Below are 26,287 nucleotides of genomic sequence, written 5' to 3'. Positions count from 1 at the left end.
TCCCAGTAAAAATCCATTAAAAATGTAAGAGTGAGCCTTGTTTTGACAAATTTCAACATGAGTCATGAATACTCAGGATTCTTACACCTTTGAATAAGAATTTTCAAGATGCATCATTTTGATCCCAAAATAATACCTCATGACTTATTATCACAAATAAATCCTCAGTCCTTAAGATGTTACTTTTTCCAACTAGTCACCAACTTATGACCTATAGAAACTGTTTTATCTTCTCTTTAGAATTTTTAATTCCTGAATAATAGATAAATGTTGAACTGTGATGTCTGAAAAAACAGTTCATTTTGGATACATAGAATGGAAAAATTCTGTTTTCTCCTGGTGATGAACCCTGAAGATTTCTGCTTCATCAGTTATTACAGTGTCCATGCATATTGCTATAGATTCATTGGTAATGAGAACTTTGAGATTGATTTTGGTGGGAATTTAGACAAGTTCTGATGCAACTGCACTGAGGCCTCCAACTTGATGTTTCTCAGAATGTGAAAGTAAAAAACACATGGTGTTTTTCATATTCCAAAAGGGAACATATCCTGCTAGGGGGGCACTAGATGTGCAGAGATTGAATAAAATCATGTCACACTCTATGTGTGTGAATCACAACTGATTCCATGCTCTTTGGAAGGGACCACACAGTTCTTTTTATTATTGGCCTCTAGCTTTGTGGAAGCAAGTTGATTTCTTATTCCTAGCTGGCCTATTTTGGTTGTTTATCATATCACAACAGATATAATCTCAATTCAGTAGTGGGGCTTGGGCAAATTTTAACAGCTCAGTCACATTCACAAACTAGAAATAATAATATTTATAGGTTTTGGGGTGTTTTTTCAGCAAACTTTTTTTGCAGTGTTTTGCTTGTAGTGCTACCAAAGATTTTTCTGGGTTTCTCTATGAATTCAATTTTCAGTTATGTTAATACTGAAACTGAATTTCTGTGTATACTTAGGTAACATGGAAGCACAGTTTGCACATTCATCTGCAAAGCTTACTGAGAAAGTGAAACTGCAGTGCATATATATATAATAAAAAAAAAAAAAAACCTGTGATAATCCAGACATCCTGGATGAAACTTAATGTAACTCATTAGGAAAATACAGCTGTCTTGCATCCAGTTTATGGCATACATACCAAAGACAAATACCATGGAAGAATTTATTTTGAAAATAGTCCTTATCCTTCATCAAGAGCACTATGAAAGATGATGGTTTCCATTATAAATAACATTTTCTCCATTGTAACTAACCCAGAGGAAATTTTGAAAAAGGTAATAGAAATCACTCAGTCAGAGTAATAGAAATTACTCAGGTCACCATTTAAAAAAAAAAAAATTCAGTTATTTGCAAGACAGAAATCTATGCCAATTCAGGGAGCATCCGGCATTGCAACTTTTTCTTTAAAAGAAAACCTTTTTAAAAACAGAAAAGGGAAGAAGGAGAGAAAAGGATCTAGCTATGCTCATATACTTTCTGTGTAGTTATCCGTGTACTTTCCAAAAACTCTGTAATTACCTGACCACTCATCCCATTTGGTTTCCCTTTCAGCCCCATGATTAAGAGAAGAACTCTTTTCTAGTAATTTTCCATGCATGCCTATTCAACGTGGGTCAGCTGAAAACTGAAAACTTAGAAGAATTATTATGTACATATGACAGAATAGCCTTCAAAAGATAAGCAGCAGTTGGTTTTATTGTTTTGTTGATTTGTTAGTCTCAATGTAGAAAGATTATACTCCTCTTTCCCATTCACCAGAGTGAAAATAGATGCCATTCAACATTTGATTGTATTTCCCAGCAAGGGAATAAAAGATCAAAAGGAAATTTCAGTTCCTAACATTTGAAAGACGGGCAAAACAGATCTCTTACTTGGTTCAGTCCCACCTGACTTCTGGCAGTGCAAAGCCCTTATCCACAAGGGGTTCATTCTCTATATAATTCTGAATGTCAGATGCAGTAGAGATCTGGAAGCACATTTAGTCCTTTTTCTGGCCCAGGCAGCTGTTTGTTCCTGGATGTCTCTGCTAGAGTTAATCTCAAATGCTGCAAGAAACAAGGCGGTCACCTTCCTGTGGGATGATCCCCTTCAGTCCAACACCTCTATCAGGCAATCACCTTACACATTTGAGTACCCTGTAAACAACACAAAAAGTGGATTTGCTGCCAGAGGTAAGTTTTTTTGAGTGATTCTGTAGGGTTCAGTATTCTCAGCATGTGGGATTTCTCTCTTAGTTTGAGCACATTAAAAATGAAACCTTAATCAACAGCAAACCCCTCATGTTTCAAGTATGTCTATTTAAATCAGCTACAAAGGTAGATAATAATTTTGAATAGAAAATAATCCTTTTCCATTTAAAGAATCAAGATTTCTGGGAACAATCCTGCTCAGCTCCTGGTAGATATGTATAAAATTAATTTGATCTGGGGAGAATGGACTGTATCTCCAGTAAAGCTTTAATCTACACTGCAAATTAAATATGTTATTAAAACCAGACTCTAGAGAATGTATTTATTTATGAAGTAGTCATAGTAGAACAGTTGTCAGTCGGGCTTTATCTTACTTTACCAGCAACTTTGTTTGTACCAAGTATTTCAACTCCTGGATGACATGTTGCTGTGATTAAATAAACAGTAAACTTAAAATTCACATCCATGTAGACAATATTTTAGCTGACACCAGATACATATTTTTACTTGTCTTCCAAACTGTCAGATTAGGACACTGATGTTCATCTTTAAAGTGTTTTGGGTTTTTTTTTCTGCACCAGGGTAAGGGTATTGAGAAAGTTGAGTGTTAGTCTCATATTTTACTGTATATGGATCTTGTTCTAAAAGATTCACATAAAAAATAATTGGGGTCCTGGTATATGAAATACTTTTGAAAGTATCTTTTTTTGATGGAATAAAGAAATCTGGCCAACATACTAGAATGATCACTTTATAGGTAATTAAACTTTTTTTCCCATTAAAGTGTGGGTTTTTTTTGTTAGGATTTATAAGTTATTGATTCCAAATAGAAATTACTTTTCTAAAAGCATTAATTTATCTACAGTTCCCCAGACAAATAAACAACTCACTGCAAAATCCATTTCTTCTTCTTCAGTTAATCATCAAAAATTTAACAGACTAATTTTTTTTTGTGATTTGCATGGTGTCTAATGTTTTGTAATTCATGCTTTTAGTTTTAAATATTGATTGGCTGAGTTAAAGTTATGAAGGGTGTGCCTGCAAAAGCATGCAACTTTGTGGACACACATATTCAAAATGAAGCTTAAGCTTGCTCTGTGAATTGGCACAGTGAAGTTAAATAGGTATTACTAAAGTTTTTGTGTCAATCAGAACTGAAGCCTGGTTTATAATTTAAATCATGCCACCAAGGTAATTGAAAAATGTCAGGATTTCTCTATAATGACCTGTTACTGTTGGACACACAGACATTCCTGCACCAACTTAAGCAGGTAACTATGCCATTGAGGAATCTGCAGTGCATATTTCAATGGAAGCTGACAGCAGAATATAGATATAGAATATATGATTTGCTTTCAAAATTTCCATTGAAAGGAAATAGCAGAAATAAATGGAAATAATGCCATATGGCATTATGCTCATGATGGAGGTTTCTTAACTAGACTAAATGTGAAATGTTCTTCACATGTCAATCATATCTGCTTGCATTTACATAAATTTGAATAAAGTATCTTGGACTAACTTTTGCTGTCTTGCAAAACAATGAATGTTTCTGCACTCAATCTGTTCAAAGTTGCTCTAATGCTTCATTCCTGGTAATCAACAGAGGTTGTGTGTCTGATTCTGCTTTCCCATGTGCTTTATATAATTTTTAAAAGTATGAATACAAATTTAGTGTAATTCTAATATGCATAGTTTGAATCCTTGAGTGCTGATCCCTAATGAGTAAAGATTTCAAGGAGTATCTAATGGTGACAGCAATGTCACTAGATCCAGAAACTCAAGTGATTACAAAGCCCGATCAAGGTGCTAAAAAATGTTGAGGATCATGGCTAGCTTTTAAAAATAAAACCAGAAAGAGAACAAAGAAATCAGATATTTGGAAAACATTAAGCATGTTTCTCTTAGCATTTTGAAAGTATCTCTATTTATTTTTCTTTAGAGTAAAGGTGTCTTTATGGAAAGAATGTCCATGGTGGTTGCACTCTTTTATATGAGGTAAAGATGCTATTGAGTGAATAAGAGATCACAACAGATTTATAGTGTCTGAGGTGCAAAAAAATAGTGGAGAAACTCTATTTAGGACTCTTCTTGTGGCTCAGTCTCTGGTCACAGAAGAGCAATTCTCCCCACCATGGTCTGAGTGGGGTGAACACAGTTCCTTTTCAATCGGACACGAAAGTGAGAAAAAAATAAATAATAATGCTGTGCTGGCATAAGGACCTGAGATCCTAGGAGACACAGGAGACTACAAGTGTCATTACAGAGATCTTCTCTTGGTGTACTGTCCTCCTTGTTGGTAGATGGAAGACCCTAAAATTGGTGATAAATCACCACTCATATAAATTTTTTGATGCAGTCATTCTAGTGATTGATTTTTTTAATTTTTTTTTTTTAGATGTGGTCTTAACTCAGCCCTGGAGATTTATCAGGCTATATAATAAAAATCTTAGAGATATATTGAATTTTGGCTGAAGGTTTCCTATGGCATTTGTGGAACAGTTGAGAGGGAACTCTTGCAGACTGCACAGTTAGCCATTCTTTATAAGCAGTGGCTGAAACAGTTACTGAAACAGACTGGCAGACAAGAAATAATATTCAGGATATTATATCAGAAACTTCACATGTTATGTAGCTGCAGGATATGTGAAATCCTGCACCATAATTATGAGGAACTTGAGAGTTCGTGCTGCCTCTTTTACACATGACTGTATGGGTAAAGAACACTCTGGTTATCCCACAGGAAGATACTTGCCAGCTGGGTGAATCTGAGGCTTCTTTTTTTTTTCCTTCCTGCAGAGTGAGCACATATCCAACAGTTTTCAGAACTGAATTCAAGGGACTTTTTTTTTAATCCTCAATGTTCCCACATTTTATGAGTCACAAATTCTCCTGCACTAAGCAGACAAAACTCATACTTTCGGAGAAAAATTCTTTACATATTTTCTAAGATACACTGATTATGTAAGAGTAGTCAGTAGCTTTATTCCATCATTCTTAATGAACAGTTTAAAAGTGATCTGTAGTTTGTTGTGTACAATACTTATGTATGTATGTCTGAAGACTGATTTTAAGTTCAGTATGAAATGTGAGGAGAAGAGATTGAGGTCACTATTAATAGAAGCATTAGAATTGGAGATGTCACACAGGAATCATTGATCATTGAAAAGATGTTAATTCATGACCTTGCTGACTGGAAGAAAATGTATTTGAAGCTGCAGGTTTTGAAACTTTAATTTCAAATGGAAGAGTGAGAGAGAGCAGTGCACTGGGACAGGAGTGTATGGAGGTGCAGCTTTTACTTTTCATCAAGGGTGACCACTCAAAACACATCAAACAATTGTGACATTTCACCAATTGCCAGCCATGTATCTAACAGCAGCAAAGCAGCAGCAGGAATTCCTGCAATCCTTCTTTCTTTTGCTTTAAACTCTTAACTTTTGCAAAGAAATGTACACAGAGAAAGGATATATTTATAGTCTTTGGCACACTGAAAGAAAAATTGAATGACTTTAATTTATAAAGGTGTTGGAAGAAGTATTGGGAAAATTCTCTTCACATAATGTGCATTGTCTTTTTCTGGTTTGTCTGGGTATTTGTTTACATTTGGCTACTTGAGGTATGGATACATTTATTTACTTCATCATTTTCCAAACCTGTCTTTAGTCCTTTGGTCCTTTTCTATTCTGTTAAAGCCATCAGTTGTAAAAGATACTCATCTGTGATGGGATTTTTTAGAAGTATGAATAAAGTATCAACTTACAGAAAAAGAGTTTAAGGAATTATTCTGGCCAGGAAATTCAGGTTTTGTCATGTCATCTACACATCTGCCTTAAAGTTCTTAGTCTGTTGTTTTTCAGCTACACTTGACTCCATGGAACATTACAATGAGGGTATATAAATAGAAAAGCTAAGACAAGGTCAACAAACAAATATTGGGTTTAAAATGCGATTTCCATTAATATCTATACATCTAGAACTTAAGACTTCTCAAATCTGAAGTGTATTCCTGTCTTTTTTCCAATCTGGCAAAATAAATTTGTGATAATTTACATGTAAAATGTCTTCCAGGTCCAGGGCTCTGTTGAATTTAATGGATATATTTTAAGCTCCCTGTACATACACTACTCAAAACTTTCTTCCTATTGCACTCTCATACCTGTGATGATACATGATGTACCATCACTACTTGGTTAGAACTTTCTCTTGTCATTACCCATAATGATAATATTACCCTTTTCTGTCTTGCCCTTATTGAAAGCATGAAGAATTTCTTTGTCAGCTGCTGTTCAGCACAATAATTTTCCCATTTCCAGACCACTGTATTAATGCCTCCCACACAACCACAAACTATCCTCTGACTCATGCTGCATTGAGAAATACTGATAAGTTCATCTGGCTTCACACATCCTTCCAAAACCACTTAGCCCTACTAATGGTTTGCTCTGTAGGCTGCATTGCTTCAAAATGCAGTAGTCCTTGAATTAAGAGTTTTAAAGTTTTCACTGAAATGTAATCAGAATGTTGATTATTTCAAATTTAACAGAAGCAGAAATTATTAAACGATTTGTGAAAAGATTTGTGAGGCAGAACTCAATCAGCTAAAATTGGATCAGAAATCTTAAAATGGACCATGAGCAAATTTACAATGCAAATTTAACTTAAAATATAATAAGCATCATTAGAGAGACCATAAACAGATATTGATCTACTATGTACCAAGCCTTTGCTACACATCTAGATAGAAAGTTGAAAGCCTTCAGCACTGAAGAATTATATTATACATAAACTATTTAATTAAAAACTGGCCTTTATGGCAGAACATTATGTTTATTTACATTAGAAACAAATTAAGTTATAATTACTGGGAATGTTTTGGTCCTGTGTTTGTATATTTGCCTTTTCAGAACTGTTAATTTTAACAAGAATTTCTATAAATGTGGGAAACTCTGTTTATTTTCTCAGGAATTTTATTTCAGTTAGTGTTAAAGTACTGGAGGCCTGGGAAGGTGGGGTCCCTTTTATTTTTTTTTTTTTTTAATTTTATTTTTTTTTTCCTCCAGTTCTGTAATTGGGAGTTGTGGGGGTTTGGAGTTTTGGGGCGTACTTTTGGTTGTTTTTTTTAAATTTGTGGGTCAACTTTTGTTTCTGTTAATCAGTGACAATGGACCATTTTTTTCAGAGGATATGTTTTGCAAGGAACTCAGAATAAGAATGGAAGTTCATTAATAGAGTATTTAAATGCCAGATGTACCATGAAGTACTCCCATTTTTTAAATAGAGTGATCAACCTCTTCTGTGATAGCAGAGACAGAGCTTTTCTATTCTTGGCTGGTGTGATGATATCCATGCCACTCAGCACTTACTTCTATATTAATGCTCTTCTGCCTGCCAAAAGCAGCACGTTGCATAGTTTTTTTTCGAGTCCCTATTCACCTGAAATAACTTGCTTTCTATTTATCTCTGTCTCAATTTAGAATGTGATTCATAGGTCTACAGCGAAAAATTATCAGACTTTTAAAGCACACAGAAGCAATCCTGAGGGATCTTCATTCTTTGGCCCTTAGATGCTGAACTCCCCTGAGCCAGAATTATCTCTGTATCTTACACGGTGTCAGCCACATTGTTAGCACCTAATTAGAAAGAAGAGGACAGAGACAAGTGAAGATGCCTTTTTCACACTTCTGCTGTGATTATTGACCTGTTAAATGCTGCTTTTCTTACCTTTTATCTTTTATGATGAGCTAAGGGTTTGATTCCCCTTCAGTATAAAATGCTAAAAGAAAAGAAACCAAACCAGTGCTGTTGGGAGTACAAGAGATATCTCCTCTTCCTTTCTGAAGGAAAAGTTTAGATCAAAAGGAGTTATAGAATTGTGGAAAACTCAGGCTGGAAGAGACATTCCAAATTCCTCTCATCCATCTTTGCCTTCGGAGGCTGGAGAAACATATCCCTAATGTGTCTAAGAAATTCCCATGCTGGAAATGCCTGCACAAAACTCTGGTGAGGTCATACTACAGCATGTAACCAGCCTTAGGAGGTGATTTTTTCCCCATTATATCTAACCTAGATATCTCTTGGTTAATAATGACTTTATTAATTGTAGTCCTCTAAAAAAAGAGAAAGTGTCATGTTACCGGGCTTCATCCTGCACATTTTTGCTCAGAGAAGCTGTAGACCTCCCATCTCTGGAAATTTTCATTGCCAGGCTGGATGGAGCTCTGGAGCAGTTGTCTCTGCCCCCTGCAAGGGGGTTGCAATTGAATCATCTTTAAGCTCCCTTCCTGCTCAAGACACTTATGATTCTATGCTTCTGTGATACCTCTGCTCTGAACAAACACATTTCTTTAAAGTTTTCTTCTCAGTTCATGATTCGAAATTTAATCAGTTCTTGTTCTCATTTCAATTTTCTCCCATTTGTGTAAAACCTTATTTTAATAGGACAAATAGTAATGAAGTCAAATTCCACCTAAAGGTCTTAGCATTGCTAAAGGAAGCAGAAAAACGCCTTCTTTGTTTTGTACATAACTCTTTGCTGACATACCTGAGAAAATTTGTCTTTTGGAAACAGAAAACGTGATAGTGTTTTTGATTTTATTTAGCTAGCAGTCAGAGCATCCAGATCCTTTTATTCATCTCTGGGGAGTTATTTTTACTTTTTTTTTCTCTCTTTTCTTCTTTTGAATTCCTACCATTTTGAATGTTCAGTTAGTTACTAAGAATAATGATGCTATTAGATTCTCTTGGTTACTTTGTTTGCATTGGAATGTGCTGTTAAGGGAAAAAAGTAACATTCAGTACCCATGAGAATGGCTGTGCTTTTAACAAAGTAAGATAAAATTATAAGTGTGTTTTATATGTTCCATGTGAGCATTGCTTTGAACATGTGTCAGATGGCTTCTATAGCTGCTACCTGACCTTCATCTGTTCTGTGACAGTTTGGAGATGACCCTCAAGCCTTGTCTGTTCATCTGCTGACACATCCTGCTGTCTGGGGAGATTTGCTGCTGCCAGGGTAGATTTTAGGGAGCTGCAGTGAGACTGCTGAGGCTTGCCCTGCTGCTTTTTCACATCTGCACCAAGATCACTTCAAGCATGACTACATGGTGCTAGAGGGGGTGATCAAGGACATAGTGAGCTTAGGTGGTGTCTTCTTCTTGATTCTGCTGAGAAGGACAATTCTATGGATGAGTTGCATGGCTGGTGTCAAGAGCAAGTTGCCTTTTATCACCATGGGCTCTTTTATTGATCAGGGAATGCTAGAAAGAGACTGGATCCATCTGAGCAGAGAGGAGGAAAGCATCCTTGACAACAGACTGGTGAGGGGAGCTGCAACAGGAAAGTGAGATGACAGCCCACATGTGAGAGAGAAAGTGGACTGGGCTGACAAGCAAAAGGTGTTCAGTTATATGGACAGGAAACACCTTGAAAACAAAAAAAACAGGGCACAAGGGTGACCATTCCAATTATGCCTACACAAATAGGGAAATGCTAAGGGGGCACAGTGGAATCTAATGGGTTAAACTTTTTTTTTTAAGGGCACGTATTCTGCTACCTCTGTAAGCCAAAAATACTTCATCTTCCCAGCTACTCCTCCATAATTTTATGCCACTGCAGCCACCACTTTATTCAATTTAAATAATTAAATTTAAATAAAATGTGGTATTATCTCTACTATCCAACATAACTGCTGTGACTCCCAGTAGTTAAATCCAGATCCAAGAGTTTTGTAACTTTGTTTTCTGTTTCCCACATTGTAAATGTGATGGATGAAATTTTGAGATAATGAAATTTGGAAATCATCACAGGATGCAGTTGCATGGGAAAATAGAAAGTCTACAGTGACATCTTTAAAGTATTCACAATTAAGGAGATAGTTTTGTCTAGGACAGATGGAATAATATTTATTTGAGGAAATACAAATTTACTTATGGAATTAACAGGAGCAGATGAAAAGTAGAGGATAAAAGGAATTACAGATTCATATATTTAAACTTCCAAATACTCTAAAGGAAACCACTAACAGGTGGTTACTATTTAAGGTCTGAAATGTTCCTATCTCCAAAATCTTCTTCTGCTGCATATATTTCTAATGATGAAGCTTTCTTTCAGCTGGCCTGTAAGACAGGAATATAATTTATAACTTAATAAGGACAAAAAGAAATGGGAAGAAAAGTTTAGGCCAAAAATAGTGATGATATATTGATTTCTTATGTTTTCTTACCTGGTACCAAGCTGCATAACAAACTTATTATGAAGCAAATTAGGTACTTCCTTCTTCTCCAATATATTTTCAGCCGATGAAACAATCCATTCAAAGGATCTGAGAAGTGAGACAGCAAATTCCCCATAGTCTATCTTCATGCTACACTCTTGGTTGTTATATGACTTCTGGGGCTGGGCAGCTTGAGTTTTTACCTTATCCATTGCCTTGCACCCTTGGCTTTCACTCTTGAGAAGCACTGGTTCCAATAGTCATCCTTAGGATCCAGCCTGACTTTTCACAGCCCTTCCCTTCCCTTCCCTTCCCTTCCCTTCCCTTCCCTTCCCTTCCCTTCCCTTCCCTTCCCTTCCCTTCCCTTCCCTTCCCTTCCCTTCCCTTCCCTTCCCTTCCCTTCCCTTCCCTTCCCTTCCCTTCCCTTCCCTTCCCTTCCCTTCCCTTCCCTTCCCTTCCCTTCCCTTCCCTTCCCTTCCCTTCCCTTCCCTTCCCTTCCCTTCCCTTCCCTTCCCTTCCCTTCCCTTCCCTTCCCTTCCCTTCCCTTCCCTTCCCTTCCCTTCCCATGAAATCCTCTGCTCTGCCTGTTGTGCACCCCTGAAGAGCCTTGTGGAAGGTGTGAGTAGCTGGGCACAGACACACACACACACACAGACACAGACACACACACACACAGACACACAGACACACACACAGACACACAGACACAAACACAAACCACACAAACACACAGGCTGTGACCTGCAGTGTCTCAGCACAGCATTTCTCTCCCTTTTTCCACCGTGAGACAGCACAGCTCATCAACAGCAGGAGCAGGCAGAGCACTGTATCCTGCCTTACCCCTGTCTGCTCACTGAACTCTGCTGCTGGTAAAATTCTCTTTACCCTGAACCAATGGAATTCCTGGACAGGATGAAAGTCTGGAAATCTGACCTCTCAGATCTTCAAGGCTCTTCTGCAGGTGAATCTTGTCACAGTGCATTATATGCTTTTAGCAGAGGACTTCTTCCCCAGCAACCAAATTCTCCTTGCTGGAAGTTTGGGAGTGTTTTATACCTGCAGAGAGAATGATTTTCTCATCCTTATTAGAACTGTACTCTTTCTCTCTCCCTCCCTCTCTCTGACTTCTCTCTTTCCTTGCACTCTAGGCAACTAAAGTCCAGCTTGCAGCAGGAAAAAATCAACAAAGAGTAATCGAATATATATAAACAAACTGAATTGGCAGGTGAATTAAATTTTTAGTGTATAAGGCAGAATTAATAATTTATACACAATGATTCATCAAATTTTTCACAATATAATTTAATATATATTTAAATGGATGTTTTAAGAGTATAGGAGTATAAATACTTTCATTTTAACTTTTATGATCTGAACAGCTGTTATTACTAAAATGCATTCTTCAAACACAACAGTTTCTGGTTTCTGGTCTAATTGTAGAACTGGTGTCACTAACTCATTAAAACTGAAAAAATGAGACAAACCTGTGTTTTTAAAAACTCAACAAAATCATGCAGGATATACTAATACAGTTGGAAGACATTAGTTTAGGAGGTAAATATAATGCCTTATTTTAGTCCATTCAGGAAGGGTGAAGTGGTCATTTAGAATATCTTCTCTTCTGAAAATTCATTTTCTTGGTAAAAACAAGAACTCCAGAGAAAGTTTGTCTTCCTAAAATTTTAAATCTCTTTTTTGTGTGCGACTATTTTTGTTGTTGCTGCTTATTCCAATCAGAGGAAGAAAACTGTGTTTGTGTGTGGAGCTTCAGCAAACCAAGTGGGACCTGGGAACCTGTCGCTGCTGCAGAGCTGAGTTAGCTTTGCAGCTCTGGGAAGTTTGCAAAGGTCATTAGTTATTTCTGATAAAGAGCATTACTTTCTAAAGGAATGAAACAATCTCTGAAGAAACAGTATCAACTAATACTATCAGTGACCAAAAGAACAACAAAAACATCAAAACCAAAAAACAAACCAAATCAAAATGAAGTGGACATGAAAAGGAAGGAGAAAGTCTGAAAATGTCTACCAATGAATGGGGATCAAACTTTCACATAAGAGTTATTTTAACTTCTAAGTGCTTGTAGCAAGGGCAGGAGGAGATGGGGGGAAATTGTACCATTATTTTTTTATTCCTTCAAAATATTTTCTCAACTTCAACTGCTTCCCTGCTGCAGAATTTTAGTTTAATTGCTTATTTTTTAGATCCTGGAGAGTTCATTTACAGTCTTTTATACCTCTATATTCCTGATATTTGCTTTCCAAGAAAAACATTGAAAGATTATACATTAGAAAAACATGAAATCTTGCATTGTTTTCTCCTTTGAATATCTAATATCAGATAGGCATAGGTACAACTGCAAAATATGATGAGATGCTGCCAGAAGAGGCTGGTGGAGGATAACAGGCACATGAGCACTTCCTTACTAAGGAGAGGCCTGTGGTCTATCCTGAGAGCTGTCACTCCTCCTGCTTTCTGTTGAGGAAGCAGGATGATGTGACCCCGGGCAGAGCAGGCAGCAGTGGCAGTGTCTGGCAGGGGCAGCAGGAAGGCAGAGTCTGTTCTTGTCGGACACGGCGATAAATTTTTGTTTGGCATCTCTGAAATGCTCACACGTGGCGTGTCACCTGGAGCTGTGTGTGCAGGGGTGAGGGTGTGTGGGTGTGCTTCTTTCTCCTAGAAGGGTTTTTCAGAGCGGGAGGTTTTCATCCCACACATACCAGGCTGAAAGCAAAGAAACTGTGTTTGGAAAGGTGCTAAATAAAGTAAGTGATTGAACAGAGGAGAAGGAGGATGAAAGAGCTATGCAGATGCTGCTGTCAAAATAAAATGGGACAATTGCCTAAAACAAAAGCCTGGAATACTTTAGTGTACTTAGAAGATTTAATTAGAACTACGTAGGCCTGATTTGCCACTGTTTGTGCCTTATATAATCACAAAAATTGTTCAAGGTACTATACTTTAATAAGGGGAGATATTTAAATTATTCATCAAGAGTGAAAATACATTAATGTTGCTGCCTACTTTTAAATAAAATATATATGCAAACAAAGAAACAAACAAAATATCATGATGTCTGTGTTTGAAAATGGTTATGATAGAGTGCAGAGCAGCCAAGACTTTCCAAATTGTTTCTATTTTAATTTGACTATACCTTGTTCTCACTATTAACATAACATTTATTTGTTGTATACATGCAGATTTTACAATTCTATCACAATTTCTACATGGAAATTCTTCACTGAATTTGCAAGGTAACCTTAGCTTTGTAATGTACCTATTATAGTACACTACAATGTTGTAATATTATGTATTATCAAGCAACTGGGATATATTGTTTGGCAAATATAACACAAGAGTTCACTAATAAATTTTAAGACAGAAGGGATTTTGGCTGTTTGGTGGAAAATGTTTTCTCTTTTTGTTCCCAGTTGACCATATGTGTAATGTGCAATTTTCTAGCAAATATATGGCAAAGCAGCAGGGAAGAAGGCTGGTTGTTATAAGTCCTGTCATTTGGGTCAGGTGGAAATGCTCTGGAAGGTGGGAGGTAACATCACCATACACAAAATTCCCTATTATGCATATTCACGTAGGAGAAACACCTGGAGGTCAGGGTGGCATTGCAATGAAACAATTAGGACAGCAAGGATGTACCCAGGAGAAGATGGGGAGATGTCAATGCTCCTGTGGGTAGCAGCAGGGCTTGCTCATAGTGGAAAACCAGAGCAAAGACAGCAGAGTGAAGGGCAAGACTTCTCTGGCAAGAATACGTGGTTTATTGTAAAGCAGGCTGTAGCTGGAAGTCAGTGGTCTGAGGAAAGGATCTGACCTCTAAGAATATGGTGTTCCAGGGAGAGGATGGGTTTCAATCACTTTGTCATTTACCCCTCTTCCCTAGCAGAACTGAATGAATCTGCAGATCTGTTATCTGCAAGGTATATTAAAAAAAATTGCCTGTTTTAATTTACTGTAGTGAATTGTGAGGGACTACACTTCAAGGAACCTATTTTGTAAGTGTGGAGTCCCATCACAGCACTCATTCAGACTAATTTGAATAATACTTAGACTTCCATGAGAAAAATCTTTCTGGAATTTGCATGATAACTTAAATGATTATCCAGCCTTGGCAGTCAACTTCAGTAATAGAAATTTAGCTGTCTTTGGCAAGCTGTATAAGGAGTTAATTAGCTTCACTGTGTTGTACCTTCTGTTTGCTTTAGTGAATTTATCTCTCTTCTGTCCTTGCCTGTCATTAACTTTCAGTCTCCTTGATTGCAGTCTGCATGGATCTTCAAGTTCTTCATTAATTATTTTAGGTAAACTCATTAGACACTGTTCCTCTTGTCTTTCTACATTTCAACATTTTAATCATATTTCCAGTCTCCAAAGGCAGAGAGAATGTAATTTTTCTGTGCTCTATTCCATTGATAAAAAAAATTGCAGGCTAGATGTTTTCACTCTCTCTTTCACAGAGCCTGAGAGACTCTCTCAAGTTACAGACTCCCACAAAGGAGTCTCTATCCTGTCAACATGAATGGAATCACTTATTCCTAGGGAGCCTACTTACCTTCCTGTTGTTGCCACAGATAGAGACAAACACATAAAAAATATATTGTAGTGACTTTTTTTACTTAAAAACATATAACTTTTAAGAAATCTCATTGAGGAGCTTGAAAGATTGATCCTTTTACAGTGTAAGAAAAACAGGGTGATCATTAATCTTCTCCAATATTAAAGTTTTCAACAAGTTGACAGTGCTCTTCCTAGCTTATAATATACAGGCATTACGAAGCTGACTTTAGAAACTGTGGCTCTGAATGTCAGAGAAATTGACAATATTTCTATTGCAGACTTTTAAACATTTATTTAACTTTATTTATAAATTATATTGCTAAAAGCAATAACTCAGAGCAAAGGGATTTCAGTTAAGATTATTTAAGATGTATCTATGGTTTCCATGTGGTTGAAGTCTTGGATTTGTCTGGAAGTCTTCTTTCATACCTCAGACAGACTATCACACAGATTTTTCCCAAGTAGAGTGTATGAATGGATAAGAATATTTTTTAATTTAGATGGTGTGAGTTTTGTGAATGGGAGAATTGCAGTTCTTAGGCTAGAATGTCTTTTAACATAACTTAGTAAAGCATGTCCTGAGGGTCACATCAAACCATTTTAATATTGTAACTAGTGTGAAAGAAGAACAAGATTACACCAAGTTTAATTAGATTGGCCCCATAATTTATGCTGCTGAATATTTGCTGAAACTGTTAATAGAACAGTCATATACTCAAAGTTTACAGAAATAGCCTTCTTGCAATGTCATCATAGACTCACAGTTCCAGAAAGACTGCTTTGTCTAAATGTGCACGAAAATAAAGTCATGGATAGGTATAAATTATATTTTTCAGCATTTCAAATTATTTCAATATCATTCTGCTGTAAGTCAATCTCATTAATATTTGCTGTACTGGAATTGTGGATACTAAACTTCCCTTGAATTAATAATAATCAGGTTTTTGCTGGGTTTTGTGTTTTTCAACAGATGCTTTTGAAGTGTCTGAAAAACAAAATAATCCCATGTTTACCAAGCCAGGAGGAAATGTTGCTTTTACTTACCCTTATAAAATTGGAGATTCAGTGCAGCAAATGTTGTGGGAAAGGATTAAAGCAGATTGGGCTGATATTGTCATTCTCTCAGGAATGCAAAGCTTTGGTTCAGATTTCAAAGAATGTACACCAGTGGATTGTTCTGATCAGGAAAACTCCAGGATTTTCTTTTAAAACATTGCAGCCTCTGACTTTGTGATGCATTTCTGTTTAGCTGCTATATGATGAGTGTTACTGTGGCTGGTCAGTAAAGGAGAAAATGGTAAATGTTTTCAGAGTAGGCTCTTCTGAAGCATTAGTACTTTTACCCAAATAAAATAACTCTTCAGGAACAAGTGAGGACTTATTTAAACACCACATTCCAGTTAGCAGCAGGGAAAATATATTAAAGTTAACAATAGATCTTGTTTTCTCAAAAATAAGCTGGGTTTAAGCTTGTCTGATGTCTTTACAGGACTTTAGACTTTTGTGAGAAACAATCACAGAATAAAATAGAATCATGGAATTATTTAGACCGGAAAAGATCTCCGGGATCACCAAGCCCAACCTTTGACTGGGCACCACCTTCTCACCTAAATAATTCCTGCTGTTTCTTGAACACTTCCAAGGAGAGTGACAGTCTGCCTGGGCAGACTCTCAATGAACAACCACCTTTTCCACATGTCCAACCAGAATGTGCCCTGGTGAAGCTTGAGGGAGTCTCTTGTCCTGCCACTGGGTGCCAGGGAAAAGAGACCAACCCTCACCTGGCTACAACCTTTTCAGGTAATTGTAGGGAGTGGTAAGGTGTCCTCTGATCCTCCTTTTCTCCAGGCTAAACAACCCCAACTCTCTCAGCTGCTTCTCAGATGACCTCCAAGAAGGTGATGCTTTGGAAGAGGAGTCACTGCCTGAGTTTGCAGGAAGAGGTGGGAATTCTCCCAAAGAAGGCACAAGGAGAATTCCCCATCAGCACATTGTATTGCAGAACCTTGGAGATGAGACCTGCCCTCCAACAAAGGCAAAGAGCACACTCACAGTCGTATTTGTAATGTAGAAATTTGTAAACTGGGCTCCACCTTATTCAGGTAAGGGCTTTCCTCATGGAGAGCTGAGAAGCTCTCTAGGTTTTGCTGTTATTGTTGTCACATATTGTTGTTTATAATGGGAGCTACGTGTCCCAACAAAGAGACACTTGAAATTTCTCAAACTGTGGGTTGAATTCCATGTTTACCTCTATTTTCTGTTATGAGTCAAAAAACAAAACACCAACAAAAAAAGACTTGGTTTTGTTTCTTCTCTATAGAATGCATTTTGAAGACCTAATCCTTGCACCACCCCAGACCTTCTTCTGTTGCTGCATTCAGCCCAGCTTTCATTGCTCTGCTTTTGTTCCTGGTGATACATGAGTGTTTGGCAGTGTTGTGGCATGGTCTAAAACTCCAGAATGTGTTCAAACTGTGATATTAATTAATTGAGAGGTGAAAATTGTTCTTGGGAAAAAAAACATGGTGACCTGCTTTACTTTGAATACTTGACCACAAAAATCCATGAAAATGAGCAGGATGTGATAAAAGTATAGGACACAGGACAAAAAGTTCTCACTGCTGACAATTTTAAACATTCAAATTTCAAACTCCTGACTGTATTGACATAATCAAGCATGTCTTAATTGTGTAGCAATAGAATTATTTCTTTCTTACTCCCAACTCTAGTTCTTCTAACACCAAAATTAAAACATGTAGTTGCCAAAAATACAGTAACCTTCAGAATGATCAGCTCTACCTATACAAAATACTTCTTCTCCAAAATAAGAGTTTCATTTCCATGCTTCTGTTGGTCTTGAAACAAATTCAATTTATGACTTTTAGTCCTAGCAATGGCAGCATAGTTGTGGCTGTTTATTGGAGAAAAAAAATATGAAAACAGTGAAGAACATGAAGTATAGGATGATTCAGAAAACACTCCACTGTATCTCTTTTATGCCCTTGCTCTGTATTATTAAGTGCATTTTGTTGAGTTTTCATTGATTTCAAAGAAAGTAAAATATCAAGGATTTCCCCATTATTTCTCTTCAACATTTGGAACTTTTTTGTGTCACACAATTAATATTCTGGAGTGATATGGAAAAGCAGTAAGTGGAGAGAAACAGTGGGGCATCAGCTCCCACTGCACCCTGTGGGACAGACAGTGAAGTCTCGCACAAACTCATGAGTGACTTGCTCTGCTTGATCCAACAGCTCTGGCTAGAATGAACAAGCTGCTGCCAGAAACTTGCTGCACTTTTTGTTTTCTTTTGTGTATGTTCTACCAGTTCAGTCATGTCATTTTCTTTGGCTCAGCATTACAGCTTAGCCACGCTCCAGCTCGGATTTTTTACCAAGCTCTTCCAGCACTTTAAGCCTGTTGGTGTGATTCTGCATGGGTGAAGTGATTCTTCTCGCCTTGCCTAGTTCCAGAGTTATTTTGAAATACTGAGTCTAGAAGGTAGGAAGAGAGGAAGAGAGTTGATGTTTAGGTTTTAGGTTGAGAGAGTAAGAGAAAAGATAAGAAACCTTTTTTTTTTTTTTTTCTTTTTTTTTTTTTTTTTCTTTTCTAAAGCTGTTGCTGAGGGGACCTCAAGGAGTTTTGAAGAGGATAAATCTTAGGTGAAAGGCTGTATTAAGAGCACAGGATTATTTTCAGAAGAGGTAACAGTCCAAAAACTGCTGATTCTGAGAAGTGGTACGGTAGAAAGAAGCAGCTTGCTTCTTGTCTAGATGTGAATATATTTTTGCAAAGAAAAACAGCATGGAATCCTTGTTAAGAAAAAAGGGAGAGAGGAAGGAATAGATAGATATTCAAGCATCATGAAAACAGTTATTGTAGTTGTATCAGTAAAAGTCAGCATGCTGCATTTAATGTTTTTCAATGCTAGTAAAAGTTAAAACATGAGACTAATTCAGTATCACTAAGTTTATCCACTCTATCTCACTAAATATTGTGGCTGTTGTTTTCCAGAAACAGGAATTTACAGGTTAAATTGGACTCCTGCAAATGTTTTTTGAGCTCAAAACCTGGAACATATAAAGCAATGTATTTGTAAAGTAGTGTAGCTCTTTTTGGATGACTCTTACAGAAACAAATTTTGGATAAATTTCTGATGTGTTATTCACCATATCTCTTCTAAAAATTCTATGAATATGGAGATCAGTTGTGACACCAGATTCCACATCTAAATCCATTTTCTGTGCTTTTCTTACCATGCTTTTTTCTTTGAGACAGTCTTTGAAGAAAGCAGACTTGCAATTCACATATTGTTTTGGTAGATGATCGGGAAAGAACGGGACGTGTCATACGAAAAGATGGAAAAATTAGCAAGGCTGAGAAAGAAGTACTTATTCCGTCCTGAAGACACAGACATTTTTAGAGATTTAATAATTTTTTTCTTGCTTTAGCAGAAAGCAGGGTAGCAAATTGTCTTAGGCAAAGTAAAACAGAAATGCATTTTTGTGTGGTCCCACTAGATCTGAAAAAAGGGTTAGTAGCTGTATTTACATGCATGTTTATGGGGTCAGAGTTATCTTACTGTTTTTACTAGGCCTTTCACCAGCTTTGTTGCCCTCCTCTGGACACATTCAAATGCCTCCACCTACTTCTAAATAGTTCACATAGTGCTCAGGGTGAGATCACGCCGTGGCTGAATAGAGCAGGATAACCTTCACTAGCATCCAGATGAAAAGGAGTTGCTGCGGGTATCATACATTCCTTGAGAGTTGGAAGGAGACAGCAGTGCTTCTGGGCCATGGGAAGCAGACAAAAAACAAGAACTGCAGCAAGGGAGTAAGGATAGGAGTGAATCAGCTTCCTTCTTCCTCCATGAAGTCATTCAGTATGAACACAAGGTATCAAACTATCTCTGTGGGTCTCTGCTCAACCAACCACCATTCCCTGGGCTGGAATGCATTCACACTGGATCTCTCTCTTTCAGCTATGGGGTAAACTATTTCAGTGATACCCAGTTAGGATATCATACATGCCAGTCCAACAAGGCATGTGGCAAAATACATGAAGGTCTTGACAGAGATGTTCAAATCTCTCACTAAAACAACGCTCTGGCCCATCAGTGCTTCCTTCTCAAAATCAAAGTTGGTGCACAGAAGGTTGGAAAGTGTCCTACAAAAAAATTTCCCAAACTTGGAGAGAAATACTAATACTTCACAGAAATTGTACTGGTGCTGAAAATATACTTAATAACCTCCTGTCAGAATAACACCTTTGTCGAGAACATAAGAACTAAAAAGACACATGACAAGCCTCTGACATATTTCTGCAAAATCTTGACTGGGATGTTAAAGTCAGTAATTACAAAAGGTTTTGTACACTTAAAGGAAACAAATGCCTAAGGGAGGTTTTGCTCACTTCAAAAGAGAAAAGGCATACAGGCTTTCAGTTGTTGTTAGTTAAAAGAAAAATAATCAAATTATTTTTCTCATCCATATTTAACTGACAGCTGATAATCTCAACTCTCAAAGTCATTAACTCAGAGATTATTATCTTGACCTGATAAAACTGAAGGTGAAACTTCAGAAAAAGAAAAATCAAGTCTGGAGCATTTAAACTGAAGGGTGGGGATGCTGCTGAAATCTGCAACTCTATCCAGATTCACCCATCCTTGATGAAAATCAAATAGAAGATTTTAATTTTTTAATTCTTCTCTTGTTACTTATAGGATTTTTTTTGTTGTTGTATTTCTGTAAATACTCACTTGCACAGACAATGACTTTCTCTGGTGGGTAGCATAACAGCTGGTAAAAAAAGACATTATAATTTTTCCTGAATTTGGAGGTAAGTATATGCACCATCCTGTCATTTAAAGTACACAGGAGCTGAAAACATTCTGGCAGCAGAACACAAAAGGTGTTGGTTTGTATTATCAGGCAGCATTCTCTATCATGTCACATACCAGTGTAAACTTCTGAGAGAATTTTCTTTCTTTTTTCTTTCCAGTAAAACAGCATTGGATTCAAGGATAAGACTGTTCTGTAATCAGTATTTTTGCTACCCTTTCCAATGAACACATTAATACTAAAGAGATGTACCTGAGCAAGTCTCAGGTGGGATTGAGGACAGCCAGATAAGAAGATGCAAACCCTTTTGATTCCAGAGAGGAAAGCCATGTGGTGATGGCTCAGTAGCTTGTTAGCTGGGATTACTGTCATTAGTGACATTGATTGCTCTCCTTTGATTGTGAACTAAGCACATAGATTTCTTGTCTACCCCGATGGAAACCTTTGGGGCAGCTGTGATTTCATTGTAGAGTGAGCAGAACATTAGAGGGAGTACACCTGAAGACAGATTCACCAATGAATAGCTGAGAACTTGAGCTGTGGGTTACCTGTGTGACTTTGATTATATTAGCTCTGTTCTTTCCTTCAATACTTTTCACCTAAAAAATAAGTATTACCTCACACAGACTTGAGCACTATAAGAATAAATCGGCTTATACCTTGAAGCCATTTTCATGTCTGTCTCTACCTTTAGTTATTACAGGTTGTTCTTTAATTTCATTTGAAGATATGATTCCATTCCAAAGAAATCAATGCACTTCAAGCAAATACTATAAGTTTAACTTTTTCTGCCTAGGTTGCAGTTTTCAAAGAAAGCCTTTTTGCTGAGGCTAGAACAAATGCAGCAGGTTTCCTGGCATCCATCATCAAGGCAGGTACAATACTAGGTGATTAAAAAATGGGGATGATAATGGGAGAAATTTTTGTGAACTTTTTTTTTTTTTTTTTTTTTTCTTTTTTGTTAAAAGCGGACCTTATTTCTTTTTGAATTACAGCAGAAAATAACTGATACCATTGTGTGCAGTACTGAACAGAAATTCTCTTGAGCATTGTGATGATCTTCCTGGTACTATGGAAATAACTTGCTGCCCATGGAAATATTGAATGATTATTTGGTATTTCCTATGGGACATTGTTTACAATCACAGAACAACAGGGTCAGGTTGGAAGAGACCACAGTGGGTCATTTGGTTCAACCCCTGCTCAGGCAGGGTCGTCCTAGAGCACATGGCACAGAATTGTGTCCAGATGATTCTTGAATATCTCCAGTGAGCTAGACTCTGCACCCCTTCTGAGCAATCTATCCCAGTGCTTGGGCACCCACACTGTTAAGAAGTTCTTCTTCATATTCAAATATTCTTCATATTCCTGTGCATCAGTTCCTGCCCATTGCCTATTTCTTGGCATCACTGAGAAAAGCCTGGATTCATTCATCTTCTTGGCACCCTCCCTTCAGATACTCATGGACTTACAGGTTGGACTTGGTGATCTCTGAGGCTTTTCCCAACCTAGCTGATTCTGTGATCCCGTGACATTGATGATATCTCCTCTCAGTCCTCTCTTCTCAAGGGGAAACAGGCCCAGCTCCCTTAGCCTTTACTCATAAAAGAGACTCTCCAGTCCCTTGATCATCTTTGTTGCCCTCCCCTGGACCCACCCAGGAGCTCCTTGTCTCTCTTGCACTGGGAGCCCAGAACTGGACACATCATTCCAAATGTGGCCTCAGCTGAGCAGAGGGGTGGGATCACCTCCCTTGACCTGCAGGCAATACTCTTCCCAATGCACCCAGGATCCCAGTGGCCTTCTCAGCCACAAGGGCACTGCTGGCTCATGGACACCTTGTTGTCCACCAGGACCCCCAGCTCCTTCTCTGCAAAGCTGCTTTCCAGCAGATCAGCCCCAGCCTGTCCTGGTGTGTTGGGATATTTCTCTCCAGTTGCAGGACTCTGCATTTGACCTTGTTGAATTTCAGACACTTCTCTGCCCATCTCTCCCACCCACTGAGGTCCTTCTGAAGGGCAGCTTTCAGAGGGCCCTCTGGGGTATTGGCCACTCCTCACAGCTTTGTATTAGACAAGAACATTCATTTAAGCAGACTGAGAACTTTTATTAACCATAGATCGAGTCACTTACATATATGTGGGAGCCCAGGGTGTTCCCCTGGCTTCCTTGGGGGCTTCAAGACCCCCCTGGCAGGGTCCCCAAAGACCCTTGAATGAGACCCAAGTGTCTCAGGGGCTGGATTTAGCTCCTTGGAACAGTCTACCAACACTAAGAGAAGAAATGCAAGCTGCAAAAATAAATAGAGTGTAAATTAGACTGTTAGAAGGTAGAATTAGCAGATTTCTAGAATGTTTATATTAAGGGGGTCAAGGCCAAGATGGAGGATTTGGGGCATTCCTCCTTCTCCTTGTCATCCATGCTGGGTGACATGCTGGCACTCTCAGATTGGATGAAGACAAAGCTGGACAGTTTAACAAGATTGTATTGTATTGGAAAATTTTTATAAATATTTTATAAATATTTAAAGTTTTATAAATATCAAATACGTAATTTAGACTATAAAAGATAAGTCCTGCCTTTGCCAGGCAGATTCTGCCCTGGACGTCTGGCGAGCAGACTGCTGTTGGCTGGACAAAGCATTCCTGAGATAAAGAAGAATAAACAACCATGAAAACCTCTAAGAACAGCCTCCTGCAGTCTCTCATCAGCGGGCATCGGAAAGAACTGGGTTCCAGACCACCTGCATGTCCTCCAGAGGTGATCTCAAGTCTGAGGAGACACCTCAGGATGTGACACGTATGGACTGCTTTCTCACCAGGGGAGGAAAGGAGATAGAAAAGGATTATACAAAGCACAGATTTTTTTTTTTTTTTTTAATACCACTGTTCTGTGCTCATTCATCTTTGGCCATCCCAGTCTCAACTTTCTCAAGAGCTGGTTCAGCATATTAAAGGCTTTTTAGAAATAAGGAAATTGCTGTAAAGTCTGAATATTGAGCATGAGCTGTCATGGAAAAATGTCTTTGTATAATCATTGATATTTCAGCTTAGTTTGTCATAAAAAGTTCATGCTGATTTATATTTCTACAAAATACCAATTGTATTTATTGCAATCATATTTTAGCAACTTGGGATCACAAATGGTTTATTACTACCATAGCTGAAGGGATTTCTGCTGCTGTTTCAGTGTTAGATTTCCTACTAATCTTTTGCATCACCATTGCTTATCACAAAAAACTGAGTAACAAATCAATTTGCATAATATACAGAAGCAGATAAGGATGGATGTGTTAATAGCTCATCCCACTATTTCACTCAGAACCAAAAAGATTAAAAAGGTATATGTAAGAAATTGAATTTTCTCACCAAAATTTCAAACTCAAAAAAGCCTATCACTTCTACAGCCTATGAAAAAGAGACATTTTCTGTTTTCCCCCCCTTTTTCACATAGGGAAAACAAATGGCCTACTCAAGTTCCTTTGTCAGCTAAATGCTTACTGTGGTATTAGCTGAAACAACATGTTAAGGGTGATTTGTCAGGAATAACATCAAGCTAGGCATTGCTATTCCTATTTTATGCACAGAGGACAGGTGAAGTTTTCTACATCTTCTAGCATTTTTTGTCCTCTGATTTTGTGTTCCAGATTTACAGCTGGATCCAAAGTAATAGTTTAAACCACTATCTAAGTTTGCTGTGTTCCCTGCCAAATATCTCTAGTGATCTGATTGAGAATGTCTCTTCTTCCAAAGCAAAAAAATATTGATCAGAAAATGTATTCCTTTCCCTACAAAAATATATGAGGCTGCTGGAATTTTGGACAACATATTTGTATTTCCCTGAATCAAAAGGTCATTTCAGACTTTTATGCCACAGTGCTAATCTTATGCATGTTGCAGTTTATAAGTCCACCTGGATTTTTATTGTATTTATTAATTTCAGAGGGAAAATAAGTAATATCAGCATTATATTGGAATTAGATATTTTAGACTATACTATCAGGTATGATGCAGTTGCCTCCACTATGTTTCTAACAAAATGTATGTCTTCAGAAAGGAGGATCACAGAGGCTTTATCAAAAGCTTTGTACTCTACTCAGATCTGGGTAAGATCACCTTTTGAGATGAAGCTTACTTATGTTTTGTACTGTATATTTATTAAGATCTTCTCATCTATGTCTAGTCTTCATATGCCCTGCACCTGATTGTCTAATCTTAAACTATATAGACAGGAAAAATTGAAAGTTTTAAAATATGATTACTACTTTTCATTATTTTTGGATGAATATCCTTTAATGCTTTACAGCTACATTTAGATACTCTATTCCATGTTATTAACAAATTACCTCTTTTGGTTTGATGGCTTTTTTATTATTTGTGTCTTTCCTCAATCACTTTCTTCACTTGTAAAACTGAGGCAAAAAATAAATTCTGTGGGCTTTTTTTTGTATTGTAACAGTCCATGTTTTGGAACACTGAGGTGTTGTGTTTTTTGTTTTTTTTTTCTCCCCCTTTATAATCCTATTTAAGACCTGAAGTTTAGAAGTAGAAAGACAGGAGGCAATTTCACTGCCTCTGTTTTGGCTCTTCACACCCTTTATTGGGGGTGTGTTTAGGGAAATGTGTGTTTCACAGTGGTTATGAGACCCCCACTTCCACAGTGGATGTGAGCCTCTGGCTTTCTACCTGTCTCCTCTCAGACCTCACTCCTGTGTGATCCAGTGATGAGCTCCACTGTCGATATGGCCTCATAAAGCTGATTTCTCTCATTCTGACAGCTGGGTCACTGTTTGTACCAGGATGAAGCTCTTCCCAGAGTGGCCATAGGCTAGGGACCAGCCTTTTGCTCCAGAAAGTACCTTTCCTCCATACCAGCAGTTCACCCAGGCACTGTAACACTAAGTTGTATTAAGGAAATGACTAATTCTTAGCATAGACAATAGCTTCGCAATAATTCATATTTTAAGTAGGATGTAGGAGAAACTGCATCAGTATCTGAAGAGTGTGTGTAAGGGGAAGGGGGAATTTCACTGGTGCTTTATCAGGGGCCAGATATGAGACATCTGGGAAATATATTCATGCTGCAACTTCTTTTTTTCAAATGAGTCTGAAATGTAGTCATAGAAAATGAGAAGACAAAACCCCATGTTTATTGATGGTTTCGTACTTCCCAATAATAAATCAGCATCTGAAGAAAAGTTTTTCTGCTTTTTCAAAGCGGTAGCTGCTTTGAGAAAAATCCTTTAATTTTTTTATTTTTCTTTTTTTGCCTTCTAGCCTCCTTCTAACAGTTATGGAAGAGCCCATTTTCATGGCATACACAGCAGAGAAAGAAGAGAAGAATCATCACTCTGGCAGACAGAGGAGATTTATGTCAATTGCGAAAAGTCTCACACAAACACAAGAAAAGACTATTAGGTTCTTTCTTAAGAATGAAATAATCAAAGCATAGGCCTTT

At 37.5% G+C, this 26,287-nt stretch overlaps 1 protein-coding gene across 1 annotated transcript; it reads left to right on the top strand.

Moving 5' to 3' along the window:
- Positions 1-969: 969 nt before the first annotated feature.
- Positions 970-26,247, top strand: CD226 (CD226 molecule). Its single transcript, XM_056482804.1, is given in 7 exon segments — positions 970-1,047; positions 1,049-1,184; positions 2,039-2,179; positions 15,958-16,146; positions 23,957-24,073; positions 24,883-24,935; positions 26,107-26,247. Coding segments are annotated over 7 exon segments (855 nt in total).
- The last annotated feature ends 40 nt before the right edge of the window (positions 26,248-26,287 follow it).

The sequence above is a fragment of the Oenanthe melanoleuca genome, chromosome 2, assembly GCF_029582105.1.
Source record: "Oenanthe melanoleuca isolate GR-GAL-2019-014 chromosome 2, OMel1.0, whole genome shotgun sequence".
In the NCBI taxonomy this organism is placed as follows: domain Eukaryota; kingdom Metazoa; phylum Chordata; class Aves; order Passeriformes; family Muscicapidae; genus Oenanthe; species Oenanthe melanoleuca.
Note: the sequence above shows the minus strand (reverse complement) of the source record. Positions and strands in the feature narration are given on the sequence as shown.